Consider the following 26,189-nt stretch of genomic DNA (forward strand, 5'->3'; position numbering starts at 1 on the left):
ACCGAGAGCGGCTCCTCGCCCGCCCCGGGGCGAGGGAGGCCTTGGTTGGGCAGTCCTTCAGCCTGGGGTGAACGAGAAGATCTCCTTGAACCAGAAGAGCACTCCTCTGCACACTTGTGTACATGCAAGCCGGCGTGCGGCACAGCGCTGGTGCCGGCTACGCTGCGCTGCTCCGAGGCGCCGGGCTCAAAGACAAGTGCTTCCAGCCATTAAAAAATAAAAGGCAGTAATGCCCAGCTGTAGTAATGCCTGGGAGACCCCAGGGCAGCTCAGCGTTGCACAGGCTCCCGTCTTCACAGCTTGTTCAACAGCGCAAGCTGCTGTGTAGCTCTTGAGGATAACAGCTGCCAGGGGAAGCCGTAAACCTGTGTGCTTGTTGATGAACAAGAGACAAATCATTGCAACGGACACTGTTTTCCCTCTTCTATTTGTTTTCTCCCAAAATAGCTTATTGAAAAGAGACATATTTTGCCCCAGGTATCTTTATTTGAAAATTTCCAGCCAGCTCTAACCAAAGTTACGGTGGTACCAGCAGCAGGCTTGCAGGAGGGCGTGCAGAGACCCGGGAGGAGCCCGCCCGCCCCGCAGTTCGGCGGGGGGAGCACTGGACCCTGGGCACTGGTGGGAGACCGGGGGCTTAAATGGCTTGCAGCCTTCCAGGAAAGCTGTGCTGGATCTGGGCTGGGATCCACCTCTTCTCTGCTCCAGCGCCTCACCTGTGCTCCCGCGGGAGCTGCGGGCATCGCGCTGGCTCCGAGTGCAAGAGGAGCCGGTGGGTCCATGGGGGAGGTGGGGATGGGCTCCCAGCGGTGCGTTAACACGTGTGAGGATGAGGGCGAAGAAAACGCAGGTAAATACCAGGCCAGTAGCAGAACGGCAGAAATGAGGAGTTTTGCAGCGTGGCTGTGGCCGGGAGGCAGGCGCGGGCTGCGCGCTGCCCTGTGGGTCCCTCCCCGCCTCCCCCAGCCCCCGTATTAGGGCTCCCCCCGCAAGGACTCAATTCACTCGGAGAGGCGGCACGTTTCCGCAGTAATGAGCTCCAGCCCAGCTGTACAAAGCTGCGCGTTGCAGCGAGCGCGCTGCCCGGATTCATTACACCCTTTATGTAAGCAGGGGATGGCTGCGGGGGTTCGCATATTTGCACAAACAATACGTACCGTCTTCCTTGTCTTGGCAAACAAGAGCTCCAAGAGGCCTCCACATCCTCCATCTCTTCAAGTGATGGCTGCTTTGTTTCCCCACGATAATTTCATTATTCTGTTTGAATACATTTATATGTTGCTAAGCCACGCATAGCAACATGGATCTTGTCTCCATGGCCCAGCCGTTCTGTGATCAATATTGAGTAATTCTGCAACTCTCGCCATACCGCCTTAAATAAGATTACTTTTGAAATAATAAGGAAATTACGAATTTGGGGGATTCAAAGCCAGTAAGGCACCCGAGTGTCATGGGTGCTCAGAGAAATGCAGACTTCCCCCCCGTGCCGACCCCGCTGGGCTGCCCTGCGGTGGGATTGCCGCTGCCGTCGGTGCCGCGGTCCTTCCCGACGGGCAGAGGTACCTCGTGCCCTGACGGAAGGAGGCGCAGCCCGTGTGACATCAGTGCTCTCTGCCACGGTAGCGCTGGTATTTTCCTTAAATCCCATTTAAACCTCATTCCTCAGCGCTCCCAGAGCTTGGCGCTGTGCGCGGTGGGCTAATTACTGAGCAGGGGGAAGAAGAGGTTTCTCCATACAGCCCCCGTGCACGGAGGCTGCTCTGGCTCCCTGCCATAAGGACCGTATCTCAGAGACCCCCTGAAGGGGCGGGGGGACGGACGTGGGATGGCAGAGCCGCGGCAGCGAAAGGCAGGGCTGGCCGTGCTCCGTCCCGTGGCAGGTCGGGGCTGTGCTTTCTCCCAGCGCGCTGTGGGACCCCCACCAGCGCGCCCGCTGCCCCGGACCCCTGCCCTCCCCTCCCTGACGGCGCAGCTGAGACCGTCTCTCTTTTGCTTTAGGTTTCTGAGAAGTTTCTGGGTGACGGGCCCGCAGCGCCGAGGCTCTTCCAGCAGCCGGGAGGACGGCAGGTCGGAGGAGCTGGCTTCCATGCGGAGGGCTGTCCTCGCCCAGGCAGAGTTGTTAGCCCTGTGCTTCTTCCTAGCAGCATGTGCAGAAACAACCAAGGCAGGACTGGGGTAGCGTGGGGGTCTCGCGGGGCTTCATCTGCTGCTGAAGACTGCCCTGCTCCTCTCCAGGGGCAGGCGACCAACAGGCAGGTACTCGCCGTGACTCCTGCGTGCTGGCCCGGGGGTCCCCACGGCTCGTGTAGCCTCTGCCGGGGCGGCCAAACCTGGCCTGGAGCAGCGCTGCCGCCAGCCACCCCGCGGCACCGCCGGCAGCACGTGGTGCTGCTTTGCTGTTGCCGCCAGTGGAGCTTGTTTAGCGTGGGGGACCCGGAGCAGGTGGCATGGGAGAAAGCCCAGCTTTGCCTGTGGCAGCCGTGCCCAGGCGGTGCGCCCGCGCTCCCGTGCCGGCGGGGACGGCTGCCTCCCCCGGCCCCACTGCCGGCCTGGCACACGGCTCTGCCGGGGCAGGGCTGGGGATGGGACGTGCAGGAAGCACATGCGCTATGGAAGACAGCGGCTGGCTTCGAGTCTTATCTAAAGCGGCTGACTTCAATAGCATCTTCTGCTGTTTAGGACAAAAATCCTCTCCCTGCTCCTCCCGGGGCTCGCACCCGGCTGGCGTGGCCCCTCGCCAGCCCGGCTTGTCTCTCCCTCTGTTCTTTGCATCGACTCGTTCTCCTGTTAACTTCCTAGTGTTTAGAGCACATAAAATGTGTTGGGTTTTTTTTTGCTGATTATGATGACAGTAAATGCTGATTTTAAAGGCAACCTTCTCTCCTTGTTGCGACGTATCCATGGGAATGGGCTCGTGTTCAGGCGCGGCAGCGTGCGGTGGCTTTACACAGCTGACCGCAGGGGAGGGCGGTTTGGCCGCGGCGCAGGGGACCGGGGCACTGCACTCCCCCGTGCGCTGTCTCCCGTGTTGCGCTGCGATCCCTGGTCTCGGCGCGGCGTGTGCTGGCCAGCGTGCATTTATGCGCTGGTGGGAACTGCAGCCCTAGAGCAGCCCTGTGCTGGTCAGAAGAGCGAGACGTGAGCGCAGCCCATCGCTCCGGTTATTGGAGCCAGCCAAGCAGCCGCTGGGATTGGGGAGCGCCAGGGCACGGGGCACTTCCCAGCACTGCACTACGTACAGATGGGTCATCAAAGCTATCGTGGAGCTCTGTGCTTTGCTGTGGTTTTGCTCCCTACCGCAGCGCACAGCGCGCCGGGGGCTCTCGGCCACAGTGACCACCACGGGCTACGCGAAAAATCCTGTGTCTAAGCTAATCGCCCGTAAATGTCGTCATTCACGAGCTCACTTGCAAAACACACTCAAGAGTCGCTATGGCAATTCCCAGCAGCACTTTGAACCAGATCCCGAGTCCCCAATGCCTCAAATCACACCACAGCAGCGACCCCTCTCCCGCAGCCATCGCACCCCCGTCCCGCCGAAGGCAGGCGGCACCCATGGGCACCGGGGGCTTGCCGGGGCCGAGCACTGCTCTCCCGCGGGGACACCAGGCAGGGCACCCCACCTGCCCCTGGGGAGCCAGGGGGAGGGGGTGGCACCAACAGGGAGGGCTAGAAAGACAGTCAAAAAAGACAAAGCCTGCTTTTTTAAATGAACTGCAAAATTTATTACAGTGGTTTGCTCCTGACAAGGAAGTTGGCAACCTCCTGCCTGGGAAGGAAGGGTGGGGAGAGGGGAAGGGGAGGGTTGAGAGGGAGAAAAGGATGTGAGAGACAGAGAGAGAGAGACACTTAAGGACACTTTTCATTTTCTGAAAATAAACCATCTTTTACCTCCCAAACCATTTTCTCCAGTTCTTTAAGTTCACAAAAAGAAGAAGGTGAAACCAAACCACAGACTTCAGGAGGAAAATGCACAAACATGTTGAAAAGCAGAGACAAACATGCTCTTCTGCATCTAACAAGCTTCCATAAACCGTGCGGCTCCGGGCGCAGTGTCTGCAGCTCCTCAAGGCACCGGCTCTGCGCAGAGCCGCGGCGGATGACGGCCCCCTCCAAACGAGGAGCAAACACACGCCGTGGAAAACAAACCTGAAACAACCCCAGCCACGCTGGAGGAGCCCCAGCAGAGCTGGGGGGCCCAGCCGAGGCGGGGGGGCCGTGCTGGGCTGCCCGGCAGCGGAGCGGGAGGAGAGGAGAGCGTGGCTGGACCGAGAGAAAGCAGCGGCGAGAGTCCGGCACGTCGCAGCCCGGGGGGCTGCAGCCCCCCCAGTGCTGCCCAGTCGTGTCTGTGAGCCCCTGTCCCGCGATGGGAGAGGAACTGGCAGCGCTTCGCTTGTGGCTTCAGCACAGCATTTGGTGTCACCTGGGGACATGGCAGAGCGCGACGGGGGGGTCTGGGGGCTCAGCCCGGCCCCGCATGAAGCGCAGGACAATTCTTATTACTCTTTACCCACGTGCTTGGGCAGGCAAATGCAGGAGGGGGCTGCAGAGTCCCCCAGCTCCCCCGAGCCCCTGGGCATGTGCTGGGACGGGGAGCAGCTCTGGGCAGCCTGGACCTGCTGCTGCCCCTGCACCTGCGGTGCCAGGGCTGACCCTGCACCTCTCTGCTGCTCTGCCGGCATCGCCTGCAGGCAGGAGGGGACTGGGGTCCATCCCCGGCCCCATCCTGCCCCTTGGCTCTTCTCCAGGCACTGCCTGGACATGGCTGACGACTGGAGCAAGGCAGGACCTGCGCTGCCCGGGGACATCGTCCTGGGGCCACCCTGTCCTCCTCACGCTTCGGGAACTAGCTCGGTTTGCTGTGCCGATGCCACCCGGGCACGGGGATCTGCAAAGTTTTCCAGCCACAGGGACGTTGTGCTGGCACTGAGGGCACAGCAGCAGGGCCGCAGGCCCAAAGCGTCCCGAGGACAGTCCCCTGCTCCTGGTACCGAATCTCTTAGAGCCTGTGCAGCAAAGCTTTGACATCCCAGAGACACCTATGGGCTCTGGGCACTGCAGCTGCTACGGGCTGCAAAGCCACGGCTGGTGCCTCCAGCACTGGCAAGCGCTGAGAAAACAAATCTCAGACGAGGGCTTAGCACTGCCCGTCCCCACCTGCCCTTGCTTGGCCGGGGCAGCGGCAGGACGCAGAGCATGCAGCAACGTTGCGGGGAGCTAGGAGCGGGGACCCAGGCACATACACCTTGGGGTCCCGGCATGGCTGCGTGGGGCTGACATCTCCAGCCCCAGCCCTGGCGTTCTGCTTGGCTCCTGCAGAAATCCTCTGCCTCTGTGCTGGTGCCTGGGGACACCCCGACCACCGCGAAACCGCAACCCAGGGGGGTCACCTCACCCCTCCCCTGCCCTGTGCACGAGGGGCCCTGAGACATGGGGCAGGGTTGAGGGAGGGACGGCAGCGGTGGAGAAATGGCTGGTAGGGGCAGCAGGAGAGGAGCATAAATAGGAGAAACGCCGGGACAGGCTTTACCCTTCCTTCATGCCGCAGAGCCGGGACGGGCAGGCGACAGGTCGAGCACCGCGCATGCAGAGGAGCCGGGGGGCAGCGCTGCCGATGGGCCCTGCAGCCATCAACTGTCCTGACTGTGTATTAAAATAAACCATCTGGGACTTTTCCAATAGTACAGGTTAAATAGCATCACTGAGAAAGGCAGGGTGGAGAGGCGGCGCTGGCCCGCCAGCCCTGGGCGCGCGTCCTGCCCCTGCCGTGCCGCTGGCAGCGCCGGGGCTCCGCCGGGTCCGTGCTCGCGGCCGCGCTCAAGTCCGCTTGGCGTGCAGCATCTCGATGAGGAGGTTGTTGCAGGGCACCTCCCCGTTCAGGTGCTTGTGGTAGAGGTACTCCTCTGCCTGCATGCTCAGCGCCCGGACCTCCGCCAGCCGCAGCAGCAGCTGGCGAAACTTGTCCGTGGAGTGGGGGTAGTGGCAGACGGTGTACTCCAGCAGCGCCGCGTTGGCCTTCTCCTGAGCGTCCTTAGCCAGCGTGTGGTTCTCCAGGTACTTCACATCTGCAAGGTGGGGACGGGATGGTGAAACGGTGCCAAACCCGCGCGTCTGCCCCATCCGTACCGCGCTGCGCCGGGAGGAACCCGTGCTCCTGCATCAGCACCCCTCACACACGAGAACGCAGCGCAGGAGGGGTCCCGCGCCCCGTCCCTGCCTGGCCGTGGGCTCCCCATCTCTGCTCTGCCTCCCGGGTCTCCCCCAGCGCTGAAGATGGACACCCAAACCCCCATCAGCAGTGGGAGGGCCCGCGCCCCCCTGCCCTCGCCACCCAGAAAGCTGCAAAGCCGAAACTTGTTACCGGCTGCACCCACGCACATGGAGCCATTGCCATCAGCCCCCTTTAATTCCTGAAGGTCGAGGAAACGGCTCAATTAATTCCCCAATAAACCTTGTCTTTCCAATGTGGCAACAGGGCTCACCAGCCTGGAAACCCTAATCCTCCGTGCCTTGCCAGGGTCGCAGCAGCTCCCCCGTGATCCCGCTGCCAGCTCTGCTGCCGGCAGGGTGGGAAGCTGAGCCGCCGGCAGCAGCACCAAGGTGCAGGCAGGGTCTGGCAGCCGAGGGGCCATCGCAGCCCCGATGGCAATGCTGCAGAGCCGGAGCACGCACAGTCCCAGGGCAGAGATTGTTCCTGGGGACAACCAGTCTGTAACCGCCCTGCAGCCGCAGCCACGGTGGGAGGGTGACTGCAGGGCCAGCCCAGGCTGGTGGCTTGGGGTTTCTCCAGGCTTTTGGGGCAGCCTGAGCTGGGGTCTGCCTTCCGAGGGTGCTGCCTCGGTGCTCAGGTTGCCATGAGTGCTCTGTGACCGAAGCACTGGCGTTCAAGCTGCGCGACACGCTGTTGAACCAGCCCCGCACGCAGATTTCAGTGGCTTTAGGGAAATGGTGCTGCGTGCTGCGCCGTCAGCCGGCCACAGCTACATGCAGCGATGGTATCTCAGTGCCCGCCCGCGGGAGACCTTGCTGCAAACCCCGGCACCAAGTCCATTTGGGGCGAGCGGATTTAACAGATTTACTGCACGGCACGGAGGCGCCCAGCAGCGCTGCGCTCGGGTAACGGCACTGCCGGCTCTGCTGCCCACGTCCAGCAGTCGCTGACGCACGACCAAATTCAGGTCCGCGTTGGCAGCCCGGACACATCCCGCTGGCGGGCTGGGAACAGGGAAATCCGGGTTCTGGCCAAGGCGGTTGGGTGTTTGGGGTTTATTTCTGGCTTTCACCCCAAAAAAAGAGGGGAATCAAACACGGCTTTGACCCAGATGGGTCCCTGCCATAGCCAAAGGGCTGAGCAGCTGTCAGGAGGGCAAAGCGTGGTGCTGGTGGTGGGTGGCTGAGCGGGAGGGAGCGGACAGGACCCCGACTGCTGGGTGGGGGTCTCCTGTGGCCCCCCCATGCTACCTGGCCGCACAGGGCTCCCTTGGGGGGGCCACGGCCTCTGGCCATGCTCGTGGCCAGGCTGCGCGGCCGGGCGCCGCGTGGCGCAGGCACAAGGTGCTGCAGGTCGTGCCAAGATGCACTTTATCAGATCACCCTTCCCTTTTCACTCCCGTGGCACATTTGCTCCTATTGTGGCCGTCTCCCTTCTACCCGGGTTGTTGTTATGAAATCTCTTTATCTGCATAAGGTTATTGTGCATGTCATTAAAAAAAAAGAAGTTATATTGATAAATGTCAAATCTATCCCCTGAGTTGGCTCAACAATAGCTAGTTCTACTCGATGAACTCACCTGGTTCTCTGAAAGACCCTATTCACTGTTTAATTGAATATTTGAATAATCTTTTCATTCCTGCAAGGAATAAAGAATGTTGTCCAAATAACATTGACTCACTTCATTTAGAGACACTGCAGCAGTTGCAAAGACTGTCCTGTGACAAAGCCTCCCATCACACATACAGATATGCCTGGGATTATTTCTATGCCCTCAAGTGTTCTTCCTATTCACAGCTCCTTTTGTTTGGGAGAAGCTGCTGATAAATTGCAAACGCTTAAGGGAATGTGGGCTATAAAAGCCTCTCTTCCTCCCCTCCCCAAGAGTAGCTGCTTCATGAATGTAAGTCATGAAATCGAATGATAGGTCAATCCATTAAGGCTCTATTAAGCCCTTCTGTAGAACAAAGCTAACCTGTGCCGTCCTCATAAATATTGCTATTTTGAGAAGCCCTAATTTTAATTAAATCTCTTTACCTGCTCAGGAGAGAAATCTATTTAGAACTCAAATGGCAGCTCTTGTGAGCGGGGCTTGGCTTTGATTGTGCTGTGGCAGAGTGGTAAATGTGGAAATTCTCTTGTTAAAGGCAATTACATCCCGCACATAATACACAATCCCATCCTCTACAGCTGAGCCTGCGAAGGGCAAATTACTCCAAGTGAGCTCTGCAATATGGAGAGAAAAAGTTGGATTTGGGGCAAAATGATGTATGGGAAAATACAGCTATTTGATTCCATGCCCTCCCTGGAAGCTGCTGCTCCAGGGAAGTGGAACCGCAGCCGCAATCGGCACCGCAGCCGTGGCCGCCGGTGCTGGCTGTGCTCTGGGAAGACGCTGCTCCTGCTTGCTGTGCCGTGCCATGCCGTGCCGGGGGATGGTGGGGGGACGTGGGGTGGCGTGGGGTGACCAACCGTCCCGGTGCTGAGCCCGCAGGGCAGCGGCCAGGGAAGGTCCCAGCTCGGGCACGAGCCCCACTGGCTCCTTTATTTCCCAGCCTGGGCACTGTTTGTGCCACACCTTATCACTGTTTGAACAGCAAATTTTCGTATCTAATTTCTCTGGATTTCAAAACAGCTCTAGAGGAACAGAAAGCTGCAGGAGGAGATGCCGCAGGTGCAGGACAGGATGGCAGCGCTGCTCCCGCACCCCAAGATTCCTGCCCTGCCCGGGCCCCCCGCCGATGCCGGACCTGCCTGCTGAGAGGGACACGTCCGAGCAAACCCCAGTCAAACCAGTGGGTCCTTCAGACCGGACTGGCCCTGACCCCAGCCCCTCGGACGGGGGAGCGGATTCCCACTGCCTGCAGCACGTCAGTGCTCCCACTTAACCCATTAACCCAGTGGCTCCTGGAGCAGGCTGGCTCCTCAGTGACGGTGACACACAGCGCCGCAAACTCTCTGTCAAGCAACTAAGTACCAAAACATGCAGCGGTGGCCATACGGCACAGGGTGCAACTCATGGCCTGCTGCCCTTGGCAATGGGGGACAGAGCTGCTGCCAGGAGCCCCCCAGAATGGGACCCATGGTGCACAAGTGCAAGCGCAGACCAAGGCGCTGGGACAGGGACGGGGAAAGGGTCAGGGATCGGTGGGGATGGGGACAGGGATGGGGATGGAGACAGGGATGGGGATGGAGGCAGAGCTGCCCTGAGCTGGGCTCACCGTCCCGGCTCAGCACCAGCGCCCAGGCGCTGCAGGGATGCAAGCACAAGTTTCTCCAGGGAGATGCTGGTTCCTGCCCTGTCCGGGTGCATGCAATTAGCAGCGGCCGTGGAGATGTGGGAAGTGAAGCAGCCGCAGAGGCAGAGGTGTGAGCCGGGAGCACAGCAGCCAGCTGAGCCCCTCGCAGGCCCCGCTGCCATCCTCGTGCCGGGAGGTGACATCTCCAGCTGGGATGGGGCCGAGGGGAAGGTGTCAGCACCAGTAATGAAGACGGCTGGCTGCGCTGGGGTCCCTGTGGTTCTCAGCACCGGCCATGGCCGTGCCACCCCGCTGAGGGCTGAGATTGCTCTAGTGGGACTCTGACAGGGCTCCCTGCCTCGGGGTGATGCCCGCAGGAAAAGGAGATGCATCCCTGGCTGCAGTGGATGGGGAGCGTGGCCAGGATCAGTGCAGGATCGGTGCAGGATCAGTGCAGGATCGGTGCAGGAGCAGAGCAGGAGCGGGGCAGGGGTGGACAGAGCTGCTGCGCAGCCCCAGGGACGTTGCGGGCTCTGGCAGCAGCGTCTGCGGCTCCTGCGTATTTTGTCTACTTGAGGCAGGACCGTGTGAACCCGCCGCCTCGGCCCGACCGCAGGCTCCGGGGCTGAGCCTAATCAGGAGCCGCGCGCAGCCCCTGCCCCATGGCACGGGCCCTCTGACGCAAATCCTGGGAGATAGGGCTGTCCCCGGCCACCGCCTCTGTCAACATGCCTGTTTTGCCGCGGCCCTATCAGCCAGTTGTTTCCCCGCCTGGTGCGATGGGCGAGCGACCAAAACAGGCTCTGCTTGGCCAACGAGTTGGCAACGTCCCCCACGGCCGGGGGCAGAGCCCGGCCCCGCGGTGGGAGAAGTTTCAGACCCCCCAGCCCTCGCTCCAGCCCTCTTGTCGCCTTTCGGCGCAGCAGCCAGCACTGGGCTGCGGGTGCTCCCTCCAGCCGCGCTCCCACCCCCCCGAGACCCCGCAGCAGCACAGCTGTGACCCCCAAATGTGGCTGCCCATCGTCCCGGTGCCCCCCACGGCAGCACTCACCGAGGCTGAAGAGGATGAGGAACTTGAGGCAGACGAACTCCTGCCGGTCCACCTGGAGCGAGTGCAAGTGCAGGACGAGCTCCTGCGCCCGCAGCACCAGTGTGTTCAGGATGGAGCCGGCCTGGGCTGCGATGGTTGACATGTCCACCTGCGGGGACAGGGACGGCATCAGCTGTGGCGGCCCCAGCCCCCCCCCAAACTGTGTGCAGGGGACCCCGTGCAGGGCAGGAGCTGGGCACCGAGAATTAGCGGCATCAAAGTGAAGGCTGATGGGTGAAACGGGAACCCCGTTTCTCCAGCGCCGCTTAAAACAGAGGGGCCCTTCGCAGAGCGCTGGCATCATGGGTGCCCACATCGCCAAAAACGGCCCCCGGGGAGGGAAAGGGCCCCTTCTCACACCCCGTCTCTGCAAGTGCAGGTGCACTGTTGATCTTCCCATGAGAAAGGATTTTTCTCCAGAAGCAGGAGCTGGATGGTGAGTTAGGACAGGATGGAATGAGACAGGATGGGATGGGACGGAATGGGATGGGATAGGACAGGACCTTGTGCACAAGCAGTCCCATAGCACAGCAAAACCAACCCGTCAGCTGCACTCAGCCAGAAATAAGACAAAAGTCACCCCTGTGGCCCCCACCACCCCAACCTCAGCGGCCGCTGCGGTGTCTGTGGGCCGGTGCTCACCTCCTGGCCGGTGACGAGCAGCACGCTGTGCTCCTTGCCGTGCTGCAGCTGCCGGTAGACGTGGTCAAACACCAGCAGCTCGCTCCAGCAGTTCTGCAGCAGCTTCATCTGGTCGCCCACCTGAAACACAGCCAGAGCAGCGCCGCTGACACCCATCGCGCCGGGGCATGGCCGACCACGCACGGCCATGGGGCAGCCTGGGCTGCGCCTGCACGGGCTCGTTCCTGGCTGGCAGGAGGGGGTCGGGCTGCCCCGGTCCCTGCACCACCCCTCCAGCCCCCGGCTCTGTGCGTTGAGGGTCTGCTCCACACTCCAGCCCTGCAGCAGCAATGGCTCAAACTCACACCGTCAGCTGCTACAACACGTTGCCGCACCAGCATCGGACCTGGGCAGGACCCGCACCCATCTGTGTCTCACGCTGAGCGCAACAGAAAGGGGTTTTCTACCAAACTAGCATCAGCATCAAAAAAATAACCTATTTTCACTGCTCAAGTGCCCAGAATTAGAGCAGCAAGTCCAGTCGTTGGTGGTGTTACATGAATCAGAGAGTGCATGGGGCTTTCTGCCACCAGGATGAGCAATGCCTTGGCATGGGTACGGCACCAGCGTGATATGTTGGAGATGCGACAAACCTCTGCCTTCCCTTAAGGCCCCCAGGTGACCTGATCTACAGAGACTTGTCTGGCCCCAGATCTGCTTCGTGCACACATTTGCTTGCTGGCCCATCGCAGGAGCACACAGGGAGCACAGGGGGCATCACTCGCCTCCCTCGGGAATCCAGCTCCTCCAGGTGGGACAGGACTTTGTCCTCCAGGACTTTGTCCCTGACCCTTGCAGCCTGGCAAAAGCCCCGTTCTTTTTAAAAACCTGAAACCCTCCTCACCCCCTGTGCCTGCAGAGCATTTCCCAAAGTCTCACACACACATTTATACGTGGAAATTGCAGCCTGATGGTGAACAAGGAGCAGGAGCATCTCCTAGCAAGGAGGTGCTGCACCTGATTAATGCAACGTTAATTGCAAAGCCCTGGTCTGGCTCCTGGTTCCCATGTGTCCCGGTTTTGGCTAAACCATGACACCATGTCTGCCCATGCTGGCATGTAACCGGGCTGGACGTTGTGCTCCACTTCATCTCACCACCGGTATCCCATGCATCACCTCCAGCCCTCCCTCCACAGTGGGCAGGAGGAGGGGACGGCACGACTGATGCCCACAGCACTGGTTGGCGTCTATAGCAAGGACTGCAACCACCAGCGCCTGCAGGCACGCACGCTGCACACCCCTTGCACTGCGCTCGCACAGCACCGACCCCGTGCCCGGCAGCAGGGTCCCCTCGGGCGGGCAGGGGGAGCTGGAGCTGCACCCCCAGCAAGGGGCACCCCAGGCTGGAGGAGAGGAGAGGGGCCGGGCGGCTGCGCAGAGCCAGCTTTGAAGCAGCTCAGCCCGTTTCAGTTGGCACTTGCTGGCTCTTATCAGCGCAGGTTTTCCCCCAGCAGGCACAACGTCCCCGACCCGCACACAAATCTTTAACAAAATGACTGCTGGCCGCGTCCTGGTGCTCGGGTGGGAGGGAACGCGCGGCTGCTGCACAAAGGCCCTGTGTCTCCGGACAGCCCCTCTGGATACTTTAAAATGAAAGAAGACGGTGCCCATCCTCGCCTCCCTGCCCGGGATGGCAAGTTTCGGGGGGGGCACAGCTGCCGCAGCGCAGCAGGGCTGCGGGGGAGCCGCTGGCTACGGGGCATCGCTGCGCCCTGCAGCTGCCGGGCCGGGCCCTGCCCACGCATCAACACACGCGTGATCATGTGCACATTTGCACGTGTGCCGCTGTGTACGTGCAGGCACAGGTATAAGCGTGCAGAGCTACGCTTTCAAAGAAATGCCTGCAGATGCCCCGGGTAAAAAGCTCAACCCAGGAGACAAACTGCAAGGACCTCTAAAAGTCTCGCGGGAAAGCCGGGCAGGATGAGCCGCTGGAGCCAGCAGCTGCGTTCAGCAAAATGAAGAGCCATGCCAGGCCCCCGTGCCTGGACATGGGGGTGCTGCCCTCCCAGCCCCAGGAGCAGGCAGGAGGCACGGCGCTCAGCTGCCTTCCCCTCCGCCCCGCCGAAAACCACCATGGGTCACCGGCTTCGTCCCCTCGTTGCTGCTCTCTGCGGGACCCCAACTCCTTTCTGCAAAGAGCTGAACCCCTGCCCTGCCCCGAGCCCCCCTCTCCTGCAAGGCTGGTGTTGTAGGGAAAGGGCCAGGGGTTATCAGTAATACTTCCCCGCAGAGCAAATTCAGCGCCAGCAGAAGAGCTCTGCAGTGCCATTGTGCTCGCTGCCTTTAATAGAAGGAAGACAGATGCAGTATCACAGGACTGGATAATACCCTCGTTTTGCTGAAGAGGCTGCAATAAACCAGTACTGGGAGATTGCAAAAGGAATAGAAGTCAGATGAGAAAGAGCTTTATGGTCTCGGAGCCCGGCGCCCCCCGCGAGCCGCTGGGATTTGTTTCTCAAGTGCAGTGGGTGGTCGGACCCGGACGCGCAGCAGCGCGGGGAGGGAGGTGCGGCACAGGAGGCAGGGATGGCAGCTGGGGCTGCGGTGCCCGCTCCTGCCTGATGTGTGAAACCTGCCTGCAGCGAGGTGCAATGGGTGCAATGGGTGCAATGGGTGCAATGGGGCTGCCAAGGCCAGGCTCGCCGCCACATCGCCCGAGCCGGTGAAGGAGCCCCGGTACGCGGCCCAGCCGTACAGACCGTGAGGTTTCTGTTCAGCTGCTGAACAAAGAACTGGGGAAAAGCTCATTCTGCATCAAAACAAAATGGAGATTTTCTGCGTTCCTGATGACCTCTGCCCCAAGGCGAGTGGCTGCTGCAACCGCGGCCAGCCCTCGCAGGGAGCTGGGCTCCCGACACAGCAGCACGCTGCCAGCCCAGCCACGCGCTCCCGGACGCTGCCGAGCTCCTCCGCTCCAGCTGAGTCGCGGCGTTGTTTTGGAAACTCCTTCCTGTGCCTCATTCCTGAGCGGGATGACCTCCAGAAGGGACAGACTGAAGGTTTTGCTCTGAAAATGGTTTAAAAAGATTCAGCTTTTCCAAAAGGAAGCATCTCAACAATTTTGAAAGCTTCTTTTCTTTCTTTAAAAATGACTAATCAGCTTCTCTCAAACTCCGCAGGCAGGTTCAGCTCCCTCAGCAGAGCCACTCCCCACATCCCATCAGCGGCACGTTTTGCCCCATGCGCCTGCCGCACGGCCGTTCCGCTGCTGGCACGCTCCGGTGTGCCGTGCCCTTTCCTGGGAGCATTGCTGCATGCTGGAGCCATGCGGCCATGCATGGGAGGGTATGGATGGGAGCGTGACCGGGTGGGCTGGGGGCTCTGGGGGCCACACAGGGCTCGGGGACATCTCCAGGGACCCCAGTCCTGCCCGCACCCCAGCACCAAGCTGGGTGTTCCTGTGCCACGGGCTGGGGCGGCAGCGGGCATCCCTGCACGGTCTCGCTCCGGCGGTGTGGCTCCTCTGCAAGGGGGTTCCTGGCTGGAGATCAGCTCCCCGGTGCCCAGCGCCAGCCTGGCCTCCCGGGAGGAGAGGGCTGCTAATGGACGGCCACGCAGAGTCAATCAAGCCTCCCGGCGAGGCGGCGCGCACACACTCTCGCCTTTAAAAGTTAAGCAACGGATCTTCCTCTTTTAATGTCAAGGCTTTTCAATGGAGTGCTTTATCAAGGACCTGATGCAAGCTGTCTTTAAGAGGCGATTTTATTATTATGTTTTTAAAGCAAGCATTTAACCCATTCACAAAATGCGCCAGTGAAATGCTCCCCATGCAGGGCAAGCACTCCCCTGCCACCCGGCCGCTGAAAGTGCCTCGCTGCTGAAGGCCTGCGACCCACAGAAAAATCCATTTCCCTGCGACAAACGGGCTCAGCCCAAGGGCTGGAGGGGACGCAGGGTGTGCGGAGGCACGGATGGTGCTGCCTGGGCGCAGGACCCACATGCAGACGTGCCACGTGAGAGTCTTAAACCTCCTGCGACCCTCCCTGTGGGTCCGTAGACACGAGGGGAGGAAGCCCTTGGGAGTGTTGGGGCTCCCCGTGATGTGCCCAGGCCACCCCAGCGCCTCAGCATCCCGCAGCCAAACCCCCACGGGGACGGCACGGCCCCGCTGTGCTCACTGCTCCCCGCGTGGCTGGCGCAGCGTATCCCCCACCGCGGGCACCACATCCCCCACCACGGGCACCGCATCCCCCACCGCGGGCACCGCCGTCTGCCCTCAGACACCTCTGCAGCGTTATGAAGCAGTGACGCACCAGCAACCCCGCTTTGCTCAGAAGCCCTGAGCCAGCCCCAGGACATCGATCCCCAGCCTCCCCCTGCCCGGCTTCAGCGTGCCACGGGCACGAGGAGTGCTCGGATGCGCCCGACCTGCCTTCAGCCCCAGCGATGCTCTCGGGGCCTCCTCCCAGATCACTGGTGCAGGATTTGCCCCAGCAGCTCCCACGCAGGTGCACAGCACGCACCAGTGCCCCGACCCGCAGCTCGGGCAATTACCGGGTGCGAGCAGGACCCGTCACCTTGGCTACCGAGAAGTGCGAAAGTGGATTACGGTCCGCCAGCCACCCGCGATTGAAACCCCACACAAGTGTAAGGTGTTAATGGTCAGTGCAGGTCCCCATCCCCCTGCCCAGATACCACTGCAATGGGCATCTTAAAGCAAAAAACTGCCAGGACCAGTGCAGCAGGGCCGGGATCTCATCTCCCCGCTGGCAGAGCACGCTGCTGTGGCCCAGGCTGATGCTTTTCGCTGGTGCTCGCAGGCAGCCGGCTGCAAGGCTGCGTGGGCATCGTGGCTCCGCGTCTGTGCCCCGGGAGCGAGGGCAGGGCTGTGCCAGCCGGGAGGCCGGCAGGCAGGGAAAGCCGTCACATTTCCCCCAGTGCATAGCATGCTAAGCATTGCTGCAGCATCCACGACCAGAAGGAGACTTTAAATCTGCCAGAAACTCTCTGGCTGTTGGCCAGGAGATGGGGTCAAGATGACCCATGCAGGCTAAAGGCAGAGAAGCGACTGACTGCAAATAGGCTTCGGCGTGGCTCCGGGGTCCCTAACGAGAAGCGGGGCAGAGCAGCCCAGCAGACAGACCCAGCGACCCGCAGGAACCCCTCGGCCCGTGGGATCGGTGCTGCCCTCAGCGTCCCCCCCCAAGGGGTGCTTGCCCACGGTTGGGAGGGTGGTTTGCCCCAGCCCCCCGGCGAGGAGGGGCCGAGGAGGGGACCGGCATCAACCCCCCTCCCCACGGCTGCGCCGGGCCCCGCCACCGGCGGCAGGGACCCGCCACACACTCAGCCCAGCCCGGCCTTCGGGCTGAAACCACGGCAATTTGTTTAACATTCCTGGCTGCTCATCCCAATCTAAAGGTCACTGCACCCCTGTGTGCAGGATATTTATGTGTACACATGGCAGGAACACCTATATAAACCAGGCTGTGCATGATACACACATATAAACCAAACCAAACCCAGACACAATGTGAGTGTGCAAGTGTGCGTGTGTACGCACATTTCTCTGTCTGTCTCGCTCCATATATATATAAAAAAATTACATCTGAAAGGACAAAGTTGCCTGAGACTCGCGACCCAACAAAATATATTTCACCCCCAGCCCATATTTTTCTTCCTGAAGAGATGCTGCAAATCTTCCCTCAGTCCTGACACATCTCATCTAGACTCAGTTAAAGTTCGTATTTATGGGCGTCAGCGCTGACCTCTTCCACCTCCGCCCGCGCGGCCTCGCGCCGCGGCTGCCTGGCCGGCCCTCGATAAACAAGCGGGCCCCCAAATCCCCCTCTGCCGCGCGGCATTATTAGTCTTGCCTCCGAAGGCCAGCGCAGTCCGTAATTCTCTGCCTGGTGACACGAGATGAACGCCGCGACATCAGTCTCCCCAGCGGATTGGCATGGGGACCCTCGTTTGTCAGTGGCAGACTGACAGAATTACTGGCCCTTAAATGAAACGATATATCTGGGAAGTTAAATCTGTTTTCAATCTGACTGCCCCGCGCCTGCGGGCGGACGTGGCGTGTGAGCCGATGTCAAGAGGCCATTAGCCCATCTCCCCCCTCCTCACCCGGGCACGGCGGCGGAGCCGGGGGGGGCCTCTCCCAAAGACCCCCACCCCGGCCACCCTGCCAGGAGGAGACGGCGAAGCGCCCGGTCTGCCGCTGCCCCTCGCCGGGCTGCAAGTGTGGGAATGGGAATGGGGATAGGAATGGGAACAAGGCCTGCCAGCTCCGGGGGGGAGCTGCTCCCTCTCTCCCTGGGCAGGGAGCAAAGGCTCGTCCTGGCCAGGCATGAGCCAGCGGGTCCCCGTGCCCCCGAGGGTTTGCTCCCTCCTCTCCAGGCTCCCTGCGAGGCCCGGGGGAGAAGCCAGCTCTCTGCAAAACAGCCCTGCAGCAGGAGCACATGGGTGCTGGGAATGTTCCAGCTGGGGACGCCGTGCATGGGGACATCTGCCTGCACCCCCTCCTCACCCGCCTGCACCCCCTCCCCGCTTGGCATCAGCCCCGTATGATGCCCCGGAGCCATGTCCCAGCACGATGCCCTTCCAGCCTGGATCCCCGCGCTGGCCTCGGCCAACAGCCCTGCCCCGGCTGGGGATGGTGACCATCGCCTTCACGCAGACATTCCCAGGGGATGGAGAGGGCTGCTGGCATCCCCTGCTCCGAGGAGCCCTGAGCACCCAGCGGGGACTGCCTGCGTGACGGCCATCGATCTCCGAGATCGCGATTTTACTCTGTGCTAGCGGGCTTTAGGGTAAAGCCGTAAACTCCGCACTAGCAGGAGTTCATTTACTGCCCCAGCAGCTGTTTGCTTTTACGCGATGGTAGGAGCAGGAATGGGGTTTCAGGAACTGCGGACCTACGCCTGCTTCCCAACGGCTCCTCTCTGCGTGCCCACGGGAAAGCCACCGCCCCACAGCAGGGAGGACGCGCCGTGCCGGACGGGCAGCGGGCAGCCCCGGCACCGTCCCCGGGGGGCACAGGCACAGAGGGGTCCGGGCACCGCAGCCCCGTGCCGGGCGCTCAGAGGGAGCCGTGGCCGGCGACAACCACGCTTTCTCATGCTCCCTCCGGAGCCAGGGCGGGATGTGGCGTCCTGCGGTCCCTGGCCCTGCACGACGCTGGAAATCCACCCTGCGCTTGCCGCGTGGACGAAGGCAAAAGGCGCGAGCCGCCGGGGTGGCAGTGATGGACAGGGATGCCCAGCCCAGATCCCTTCCCTGGGGCACCACGTCCCGTGTCCCGGGCACGGCGGGGGACGTGCCCCACTCCCGGCAGGACGCCGGTGGCCCTGCCCAGGTGAGGCTTCTGGTGCTGCCACCTCGCCCGGAGCCCCACGGGAGGAGGAGCGCCCGCCGATGTGGATTCACACGGAAACAGCCTATTTTGGTGGCACAATCAGGCTGACAATGGAGCTACAAGGCTATGCGGCAACGCAGCCGGGAGCTGAATTTACACTGTTTACAATATCTCCTGCAAAACAACAACCACCCTGTTCCCAAAATCCAGGCTGGACACTGATATGATTGAAATGAGCCTGACCCACCCCCACAATGCCGTTTCCTGACACTGTTCTGGCAGCCGGGGGCTATTTTGAGCCACGAGGCTCTGCCACGCTCGGCTCCGTGGCACCCTGCGGGGTGGGCGCGGGGAAGAGCCTGGCCCTGTCCCGGGGCACGGTCCCTGGGGCACTGCAGCAGGGAGGTGATTTTGGCCAGAGCCGGCTAGCACAGCCTCAAACTCAGCGCACAGGGAGGCACCGGGGTCTCCCAGCTGCCCTGGGACGTGGCTCTGCTGGTTTTGGCCACGTCGCAAAATTTTCTCTCCCATTTTTGCACCATTTTGGGATCTTAGGTCAGCTCAGAACATGAACGGAAAAACGTCCGAAAGCTTGGCAAGGTTTGCAGGATGGCAGAGGCTGCCCCACCCCTGCTAATCCAGCCCTTGGCCCCAGTAAGCGTGCGGGGGGATTTGCGACATGGGATGTGCCGGCGGGACGCAGGCAGCACCAGGTCCCCCAGCCGGGCACGCTTGCAGGCTGCCGGCGGCAGAATTGGCTCCGGAGGAGGCTTGGTGGTGTCCCCTGCCCTGGCCAGCCCTGCCCCGGCTGCCTGGTGCTAATAGGCACCCACCTGACGGCATCGATTTTCCTCCTAAAGGCGGAGGAGAGAATTGTCTCAACTATAATTCCTCAACGTTACATTTTTCAATTATATCTTGAGCTTGACACCGCAGTCACTCTGCTGGCGATTGCCTCCACGCCTGCCCCCGCCATGGTGAATCTGAAATCATTAGCCCCACGGCGACAGTGGGAATCGCTCCCTCGTTGCAGCCGGGCCCCGGTGCCTCCAGCCCTGCTGCGTGGGGAGCTGGGGGCAGGACGGGGGTGCACCAGCACATCTGCGGTGCTGGCGGCCCCGGGCGCATGCCCATGGGTGCTGCCCCGTCCTCATGGCATTTCAGCCCCGATCCTGCCCGTTACAGCATCCCATCCTCACGGCATTTCAGCCCCGATCCTGCCCGTTACAGCATCCCGTCCTCACGGCATTTCAGCCCCGATCCTGCCCGTTACAGCATCCCGTCCTCACGGCATTTCAGCCCCGATCCTGCCCGTTACAGCATCCCGTCCTCACGGCATTTCAGCCCCAGTCCTGCCCGTTACAGCATCCCGTCCTCACGGCATTTCAGCCCCAATCCTGCCCGTTACAGCATCCCGTCCTCACGGCATTTCAGCCCCAGTCCTGCCCGTTACAGCATCCCGTCCTCACGGCATTTCAGCCCCAGTCCTGCCCGTTACAGCATCCCGTCCTCACGGCATTTCAGCCCCAATCCTGCCCCATTTCACCCCCAATCCTGCCCATGGCAGCACCCCCTCCTCATGGCACTTCAGCCCCAATCCTACCTGCCTCCCGCCGCCCGCCCACTGCAGCATCCCTCCCCCCTGCCCAGGCTCCTACCTCCAGCTCCTTGAAGAAGATGCAGCTCCGTGCCCACTCCACGATGGATAAGAGGGTCTGATCAGCCATCTTGCACATGAGGCCGAAGGTGCTGAGCTTCTCGTGCCGGCCTTTGCCTTGCTCTTGCTGCAGACAGGCCATTATCCGCGCCTTCACCTGGGCCTCGTCGGGCTCCAGCTGCAGCAGCTTCAGGATGACCTCGGGGATGTCGGGGGGGGAGCTGCTGGGGTAGGTCTCTGGGTACACGTAGGCGGGCACGGACTCGTGTGCGTTTGTGTAGTGGTCCGGGTACTCGGACTTGATGGTGCGGTTGGGGAAGGAGGGGTAGTGGTAGCTGGCGAGCGGCGCGTGACTGGGCACAGTCATTCCCAGGGACGGCGTCCCGTAGGGGCTGCGCTCGTAGTCGACGGGCGTCAGGGCGGCAGGGTTGGGCGGCAAGGTCTTGGACATGGCGTGGATGCTGTGGATGGTGGAGGACAGGCTGTAGTCGTTCTGCACTGGGGACACGATCTGAGGCACGGTCTCCAGCTTGAAGCCGTTGGCACGGATCAGAGCTTTCTTCTGCTGCTTTAAGGCACGGTCCCGCTTGTACATGGGTCCAAACTTGTTCCTCCCTCCGCGCATCCGGTCGGCACGCACAGCTGGGGGCAGAGAGAGGGCAGAGGTTGCAGGGAACCCACATGGAGGGAGACCAGCGCTTCCACACGGCATGGAGAAAATGATGGAGGGGGGGATTTGGTGGCCAAATTGGGCTGGGGGGCACCAGGGAGACCTTCCCAGAAAGCTGCTGGCAGGACCGTGCCGCTCCCAGCCCAGCCGTGCACACCAGGGATGTGGCATGGCAGGTTGGGGTGCCTGGCCCCGGCTCTTGCCTTGCTGGTGTCAACCTCAGAGCCTCCGGGAATTGGAGGAAAGGAAGAGACATTTGGCTTTAGCTATAAAATGGGCTGGGGGATAAAGCAGCTTGCATCCCTCACGGGTTGGGGGGACAGCCGGTGAAACCCGGGGAGATGAGGTGGCTTAACACCCACTTCCATTTTTACGACCCCTGACTCTGGACCAGCCCCAGGATTTCCTTGCTTCTGCAGAGCCTGGGACCCCACAGCCCTCTCAGACCCTGGTTTGCTTGCATCCAGGCTGCACATGCTTCTGTTTTGCAAATCTCTGCCCCTTTCACAGGCAGCACGGCTGGCAGCCCCAGCCGGGCACACTGCACACCGCGGCAGGGCCGCGCCAGCTTTCAGGCAGGAGCCTGCGCGTCCCTGCTGGGTGTCAGCTACGGCCGAGGGGCTCTGCTGCAGCACCCCACTGGCAGAGTCACTCGGACGGCCCCATCGCAATCTCCTGGCTGTAGCAAAGCAGATGTTCCCTCCAAACCCCAAAAGAAACCCAAGAATGTGTCAGCGCACGGGGGAGCAGGTGCTTCTCTGCAGCGGGAGCTCGTGCCTCCGCACTGCCCCGCTGCGCTCCCAGGGGCTGCTGCCCCGGCCCACCCTTGGAAGAGCCTCAGCTCGCTGGGAGCTGGGAGCTGGACGGCGGTGCAGACAGATGGAGGAGAGCGCGCCAGCGAGCGCAGCCCGCAGACTTAGCATCAAAGGGAAAAAAACCCCTCTGCTAGTTTGCGTCCCTGCTGACAGCAGGCGGTCTTGCTTTTGTGTCTCAGCTGTTACCTCTGCCTCTCTTTTGCCTACTTATCCTGCGGCCACTGGAAGCATGGCCAGCCCCCCCGGAGAGCCCCGGCACCTCCCAAACTCTCCCTGGGCAGGCTGGAAATGCGGGAGCGTCGGCCGGGAGCAGCAGCATTTCCAGGGCGAGCAGGAATGTGCTCCCAGGGGAGCCGCCCCGCTCTTCCTCCCTCATTCTTTATTCATGAAAACAGCATCTCGCTGGGAGCAGGGCGGCCAGAGGCATCCTCTGCTGCGGCCCCCCGCTCCTGAAAGCCTGCCCACGCGCCTCTGGGCAACAGGCAGCTGCCCCGGGGCAGTTTCTAACTCCAGGGGTACAAGGGAGATGGCTGCAGCCAGCACATGTGTGTACCCCTGCCGGGATCCCCCCCGGGCAGACCCCCTCATGCAGCCCGAGCTGGCAGCGGCAGGTCTGGCATCCCCAGCCGCGCAGCCCGGCCATGCCAGGACACACCGAAAGCCCAATCTCCCCCCCAACTCCAAGTAACGTGTTTCCACCACTGCTCGAGGCTGGGCCCAGCCATGCCCCGGAGGATCCCCGTGACCCTGGGCAAGGGTGCACAGGCAGGGACCCCACTGGTGCTGCCTGCACCCACGCGCAGCGAGAGGTGCTCACAGCCCCGACTGACAAACCCTCCGCAGGCGACCGCTAGTACACCTCCTTCCCTCTCCCAGGAAGAACACAAAGGGCCAAGAGGCCTTTTAATTCCCTCCTGCTCCGCTTTTCCTGCTGTTTGTGCCTCACTTGGGATCGGGAACAACTTGCCGTTTGCCGTGTCCCAGCTGGCTGCCGGGAAGCACCCGATGCACCCTGACCTCCAGAGCAGGGGGGGCCCAAGCAGCGCCTGCACCCCCCAAAATCGCCCCCGACAAAACCATCTGCAGGCAGCCCCCCGAGCCACGCACCCGGGGTGCAGCCAGACGGCACAGGGGCAGGCGCGGGCACCCACCGCACCCTGCGCTCCCCTTCCCGCTCCTCTGCCTCGCCCGCCCTCGCCCCCGCGCAGACCCCCGGCTGGCGAGCGCTGCCCGCCCAGCTCTGCCTCCCCTCGCCCACCTCTGCCCGCCTGGGCAGGGGCATGGGGGTGCCCGGGGGGTGCCCGGGGGTGCGGGCAGGCTTGGGCCAGGGCTGTGCTGCTCTCCCCGGCCAGGCTTCGCTGCAGCATCGCTTCGGGCACTTTGAGGGGGGCCAGTGTCAACACTGTCCCCAAAATCAATCATCTCGGGCTTGCTTTTGTCCTGTGGAGCTGGAGGCTCGCCTTCGAAGTGCCACCTCAGACTCCCTGCCCCAAAATGCCAGGGACTGAGGGAAGGTGGGCTCCGGTTATACCACAAGAGACGGTCCCACGGGAATATCACCCTCTGCTGGGTGATCCCCGCCAGCCGCCCGGCTGCAGGATTCCTCTAAGGAGCTAACAGCAGGAAAATAAAAAATCCCAGCTGCTGCCCTCATGGGCTATGGGACCAAATGAGCTGCACGGCGAGCAAAAACTGCTGAAAATGGCCAAACTGAGACCGTGCCTGTCCCACCCCCGCCATGCCAAGCGAAGCCCCTGGAGCCCCCAGCCCCTGCCCAGCGCCCAAACTCTCCTGCAGCACCGGTCAAAACTGCCAGAGCGTGCATGGATTGATGCAGGGCACCAGTAACTCCAGTCCAGGGAGGGGAGGGAAATTGGGATCTGTCTGGAGATGGGGCTGGAAGCCGGCCCACCCGGGGAGTTTGCAGGGGCTGATTTTGCAGCTCCATGTTGTGTCTTACTCCTGCGCCTCTGCTCGCAGGCTCTCAGCCCGCTCCTGGAAGCGAGAGGCCACTGTGCGAGTACGCGCAGTACTTTCCGATTAACCCGCGCTCTGCCCTGAGCTCCCGGGTGGGCGAAGCCCTGTGCAGCGAGCCCGGCCAGGTGAGGGGTCTCAGCCCCGTCAGCGCATCTGGCTGCTTTCATCCGCTGCAAAATGCAAACGATTTCAGGGGAGAAGAGCTGTGGGGGGGGCTGGCTCTGGTGGGGGGGGCTCCTTTCCACATCTGCTTTTGCTTTGCAGTCGCTTGCCAGCGATCTGTCCCCCCCGAATGCATTTTTGTCAGCCCGCGCTAAGCGTTGCAGAAACCACAGCACACGACTGGGGGATTTGGGGCTCGGCTCTGGTATCTCAATCGGGATCGACTTCTCCGACATGAGCGAGGTGGCGGCCGTGGGGGATGCAATTGCACTCCCCGAGAGTCAGACGAGAAATCTGTTCTACTAAATGTCACCAAGAGGAAAAATATAATTCGTGGTGGGTCTGCAGCAGTTTTATCGCGAGCCCCGTCATTTTTAACGTTTTCCTTAAGTCTCAGCTTCTGGAATTATGTGCTTAAGGAAAACAATAATTTCTACGCTATTTCCCAACCGTTCTGCCAGCAAAGAAAATCCTGGAAAGTTGACGCCGCAGCAGCCAAAGCCCCCGGGGGAAACACAACAAAAACAAAAAAAGGAAAAGCAGGAGGCGACGCGAAAAAACGAATTTTTTTGTAACTTGGGAGGGAAAAACGGAATTGAAGCGGCGGCGGGAATCACCGGCCCGGGGAGGCGGCGGGGGCGGGCGGCGGCGGCCGGGGACAGCGCGATCGCCCCCGGGGGAACCGCGCAGCCCCGCGCAGCCCCGCGCAGCCCCGCGCAGCCCCCCCGGCCCCGTCGGCGGCCGCGGAGCCCGGCCGTGGGCGCGGGGAGCCGGCCGGCGGGGAGCCCTACCTTCCAGGCGCATCCCCACGGTCAGGCACTTCTGGAAGCGGCAGTAGGGGCAGCGCTTGCGCTGGGTTTTGTCGATCTTGCAGTTCTGGCTCTCGGTGCAGGTGTAGTGCTTGTTGTTCTGCACCGTCCGCTTGAAGAAGCCCTGCGGCGGCGATGCCGTGGGCACCGGCACCCCGGCATCCCGGCACCCTGGCATCCCACCATCCCACCATCCCGGCACCCCGGCATCCCGGCATCCCATCCCCCCGTCCCTGCTTCCGACGGAGGCTCCCGCCGTGGTCGGGGCTCCCGTCCCGCCGCCGAGCGCCAATCCGTCGCTAACGAAAACGGGCGAGCAGTGGCCCGCGGCCGGCCCCGCTGCCCCGGCCCCTGCGGAGCCCCCTCCCCACTCCCCGCACAGCCCCGGCCCCGTCTTCCCCGCACAGCCCCCGTCCCCGCACAGCCCCCGTCCCCGCACAGCCCCGGCTGTAGCTCTCGCACAGCCCCGACCCCGCACAGCCCCAGCCCCATTTCCCTGGCCCCGCACAGCTCCGGCCCCGTTTTCCCAGCCCTTTTCCCCCATCCCCGCACAGCCCCGGCCCCGTTTCCCCGTCCCTGCACAGCCCCGGTCCCCGCACAGCCCCGGCCCCGTTTTCCCGGCCCCTTTTCCCCATCCCTGCACAGCCCCGGTCCCCGCACAGCCCCGGCCCCGTTTTCCCGGCCCCTTTTCCCCATCCCTGCACAGCCCCAGCCCCGTTTTCCCGGCCCCTTTTCCCCATCCCTGCACAGCCCCAGCCCCGTTTCCCCATCCCCGCACAGCCCCGTCCCCGCTCAGCCCCGTTTCCCCGCACAGCCCCGGCCCCATTTCCCCGGCCCCGTTTCCCCAGCCCCATTTCCCCGGCCCCGCACAGCCCCGGCCCCGTTTCCCATCCCTGCACAGCCCCGGCCCCGTTTCCCCATCCCCGCAGAGCCCCGGCCCCGCACAGCCCCAGCCGGCTCCTACCTTGCAGCTCTCGCAGGTGAGCAGCCCGTAGTGGTACCCGGAGACCTTGTCCCCGCAGACCGGACAGAGCTCGTCCAGGTCCTCATCATAGGAATAGTCCATCCCCTCCAGCGGCCCTGCTGCGGGACAAGCCGGCGGCTCAGCGGGACGGGGACGGGGACGGGGACGGGGACAGGGACAGGGACAGGGACAGGGACAGGGACAGGGACAGGGAGGGCGAGGGCGGCCCCAGCCCCTGCGCCGGGTGCGGAGCGGGAGCGCGGCGCGGCGGAGACCGAGCGGCAGGTGCCGGAGCCGGAGCCCTTTATAGCGCCTGGAAGAGCATCTCCATGTTGGTGCGGGCGAGCGGCCAGCCCCCCGGGGGCTGGGGAACCTCCTCTGGGGAGAGCGGGCGGCTCACGGCGCCGGGGACACGGGCTGGGGGCGGAGGGACCTGCCAGCCGGGGGACACCGCGGGGACACGGGGACGGGGACGTGTTCTGCCCCGCTGCCGGCCCCCAGCGCGGCAGGCCCCGGTGGGCAGCGGGCAGCGGGCACCCCGGGCTGGCGGCTCCCGGCAGCAGCCCCGGGCCAAGCGTGGGGGGCAGAAAGGGAGCTGGGGCTGGGGGCTCGGG

At 62.6% G+C, this 26,189-nt stretch overlaps 1 protein-coding gene across 1 annotated transcript; it reads right to left on the reverse strand.

Annotated features, from left to right (window-relative positions):
• Positions 1–5,817: 5,817 nt before the first annotated feature.
• On the reverse strand, positions 5,818–25,677 carry NR5A1 (nuclear receptor subfamily 5 group A member 1). Its single transcript, XM_075716613.1, has 6 exons — positions 25,576–25,677; positions 24,594–24,735; positions 20,180–20,820; positions 11,182–11,301; positions 10,501–10,648; positions 5,818–6,065 (listed from the first exon to the last, which is right to left on the reverse strand). Exons 1-6 carry the CDS (start codon positions 25,675–25,677, stop codon positions 5,818–5,820), a joined length of 1,401 nt encoding a protein of 466 aa, XP_075572728.1.
• Positions 25,678–26,189: the final 512 nt, after the last annotated feature.

The sequence above is a fragment of the Pelecanus crispus genome, chromosome 9, assembly GCF_030463565.1.
Source record: "Pelecanus crispus isolate bPelCri1 chromosome 9, bPelCri1.pri, whole genome shotgun sequence".
NCBI classification, from domain to species: domain Eukaryota; kingdom Metazoa; phylum Chordata; class Aves; order Pelecaniformes; family Pelecanidae; genus Pelecanus; species Pelecanus crispus.

Bases quoted from the DNA above. Each gene is read 5' to 3' on its own strand.
- NR5A1 (XM_075716613.1), bottom strand. From the start codon at position 25,677: ATGGACTATTCCTATGATGAGGACCTGGACGAGCTCTGTCCGGTCTGC. The intron at 24,736-25,575 runs GTAGGAGCCGGC...TCGCCGCCGCAG, and splicing joins TCACCTGCGAGAGCTGCAAG to GGCTTCTTCAAGCGGACGGT. The intron at 11,302-20,179 runs GTAGGAGCCTGG...GCTGTGTTTCAG, and splicing joins TCTTCTTCAAGGAGCTGGAG to GTGGGCGACCAGATGAAGCT.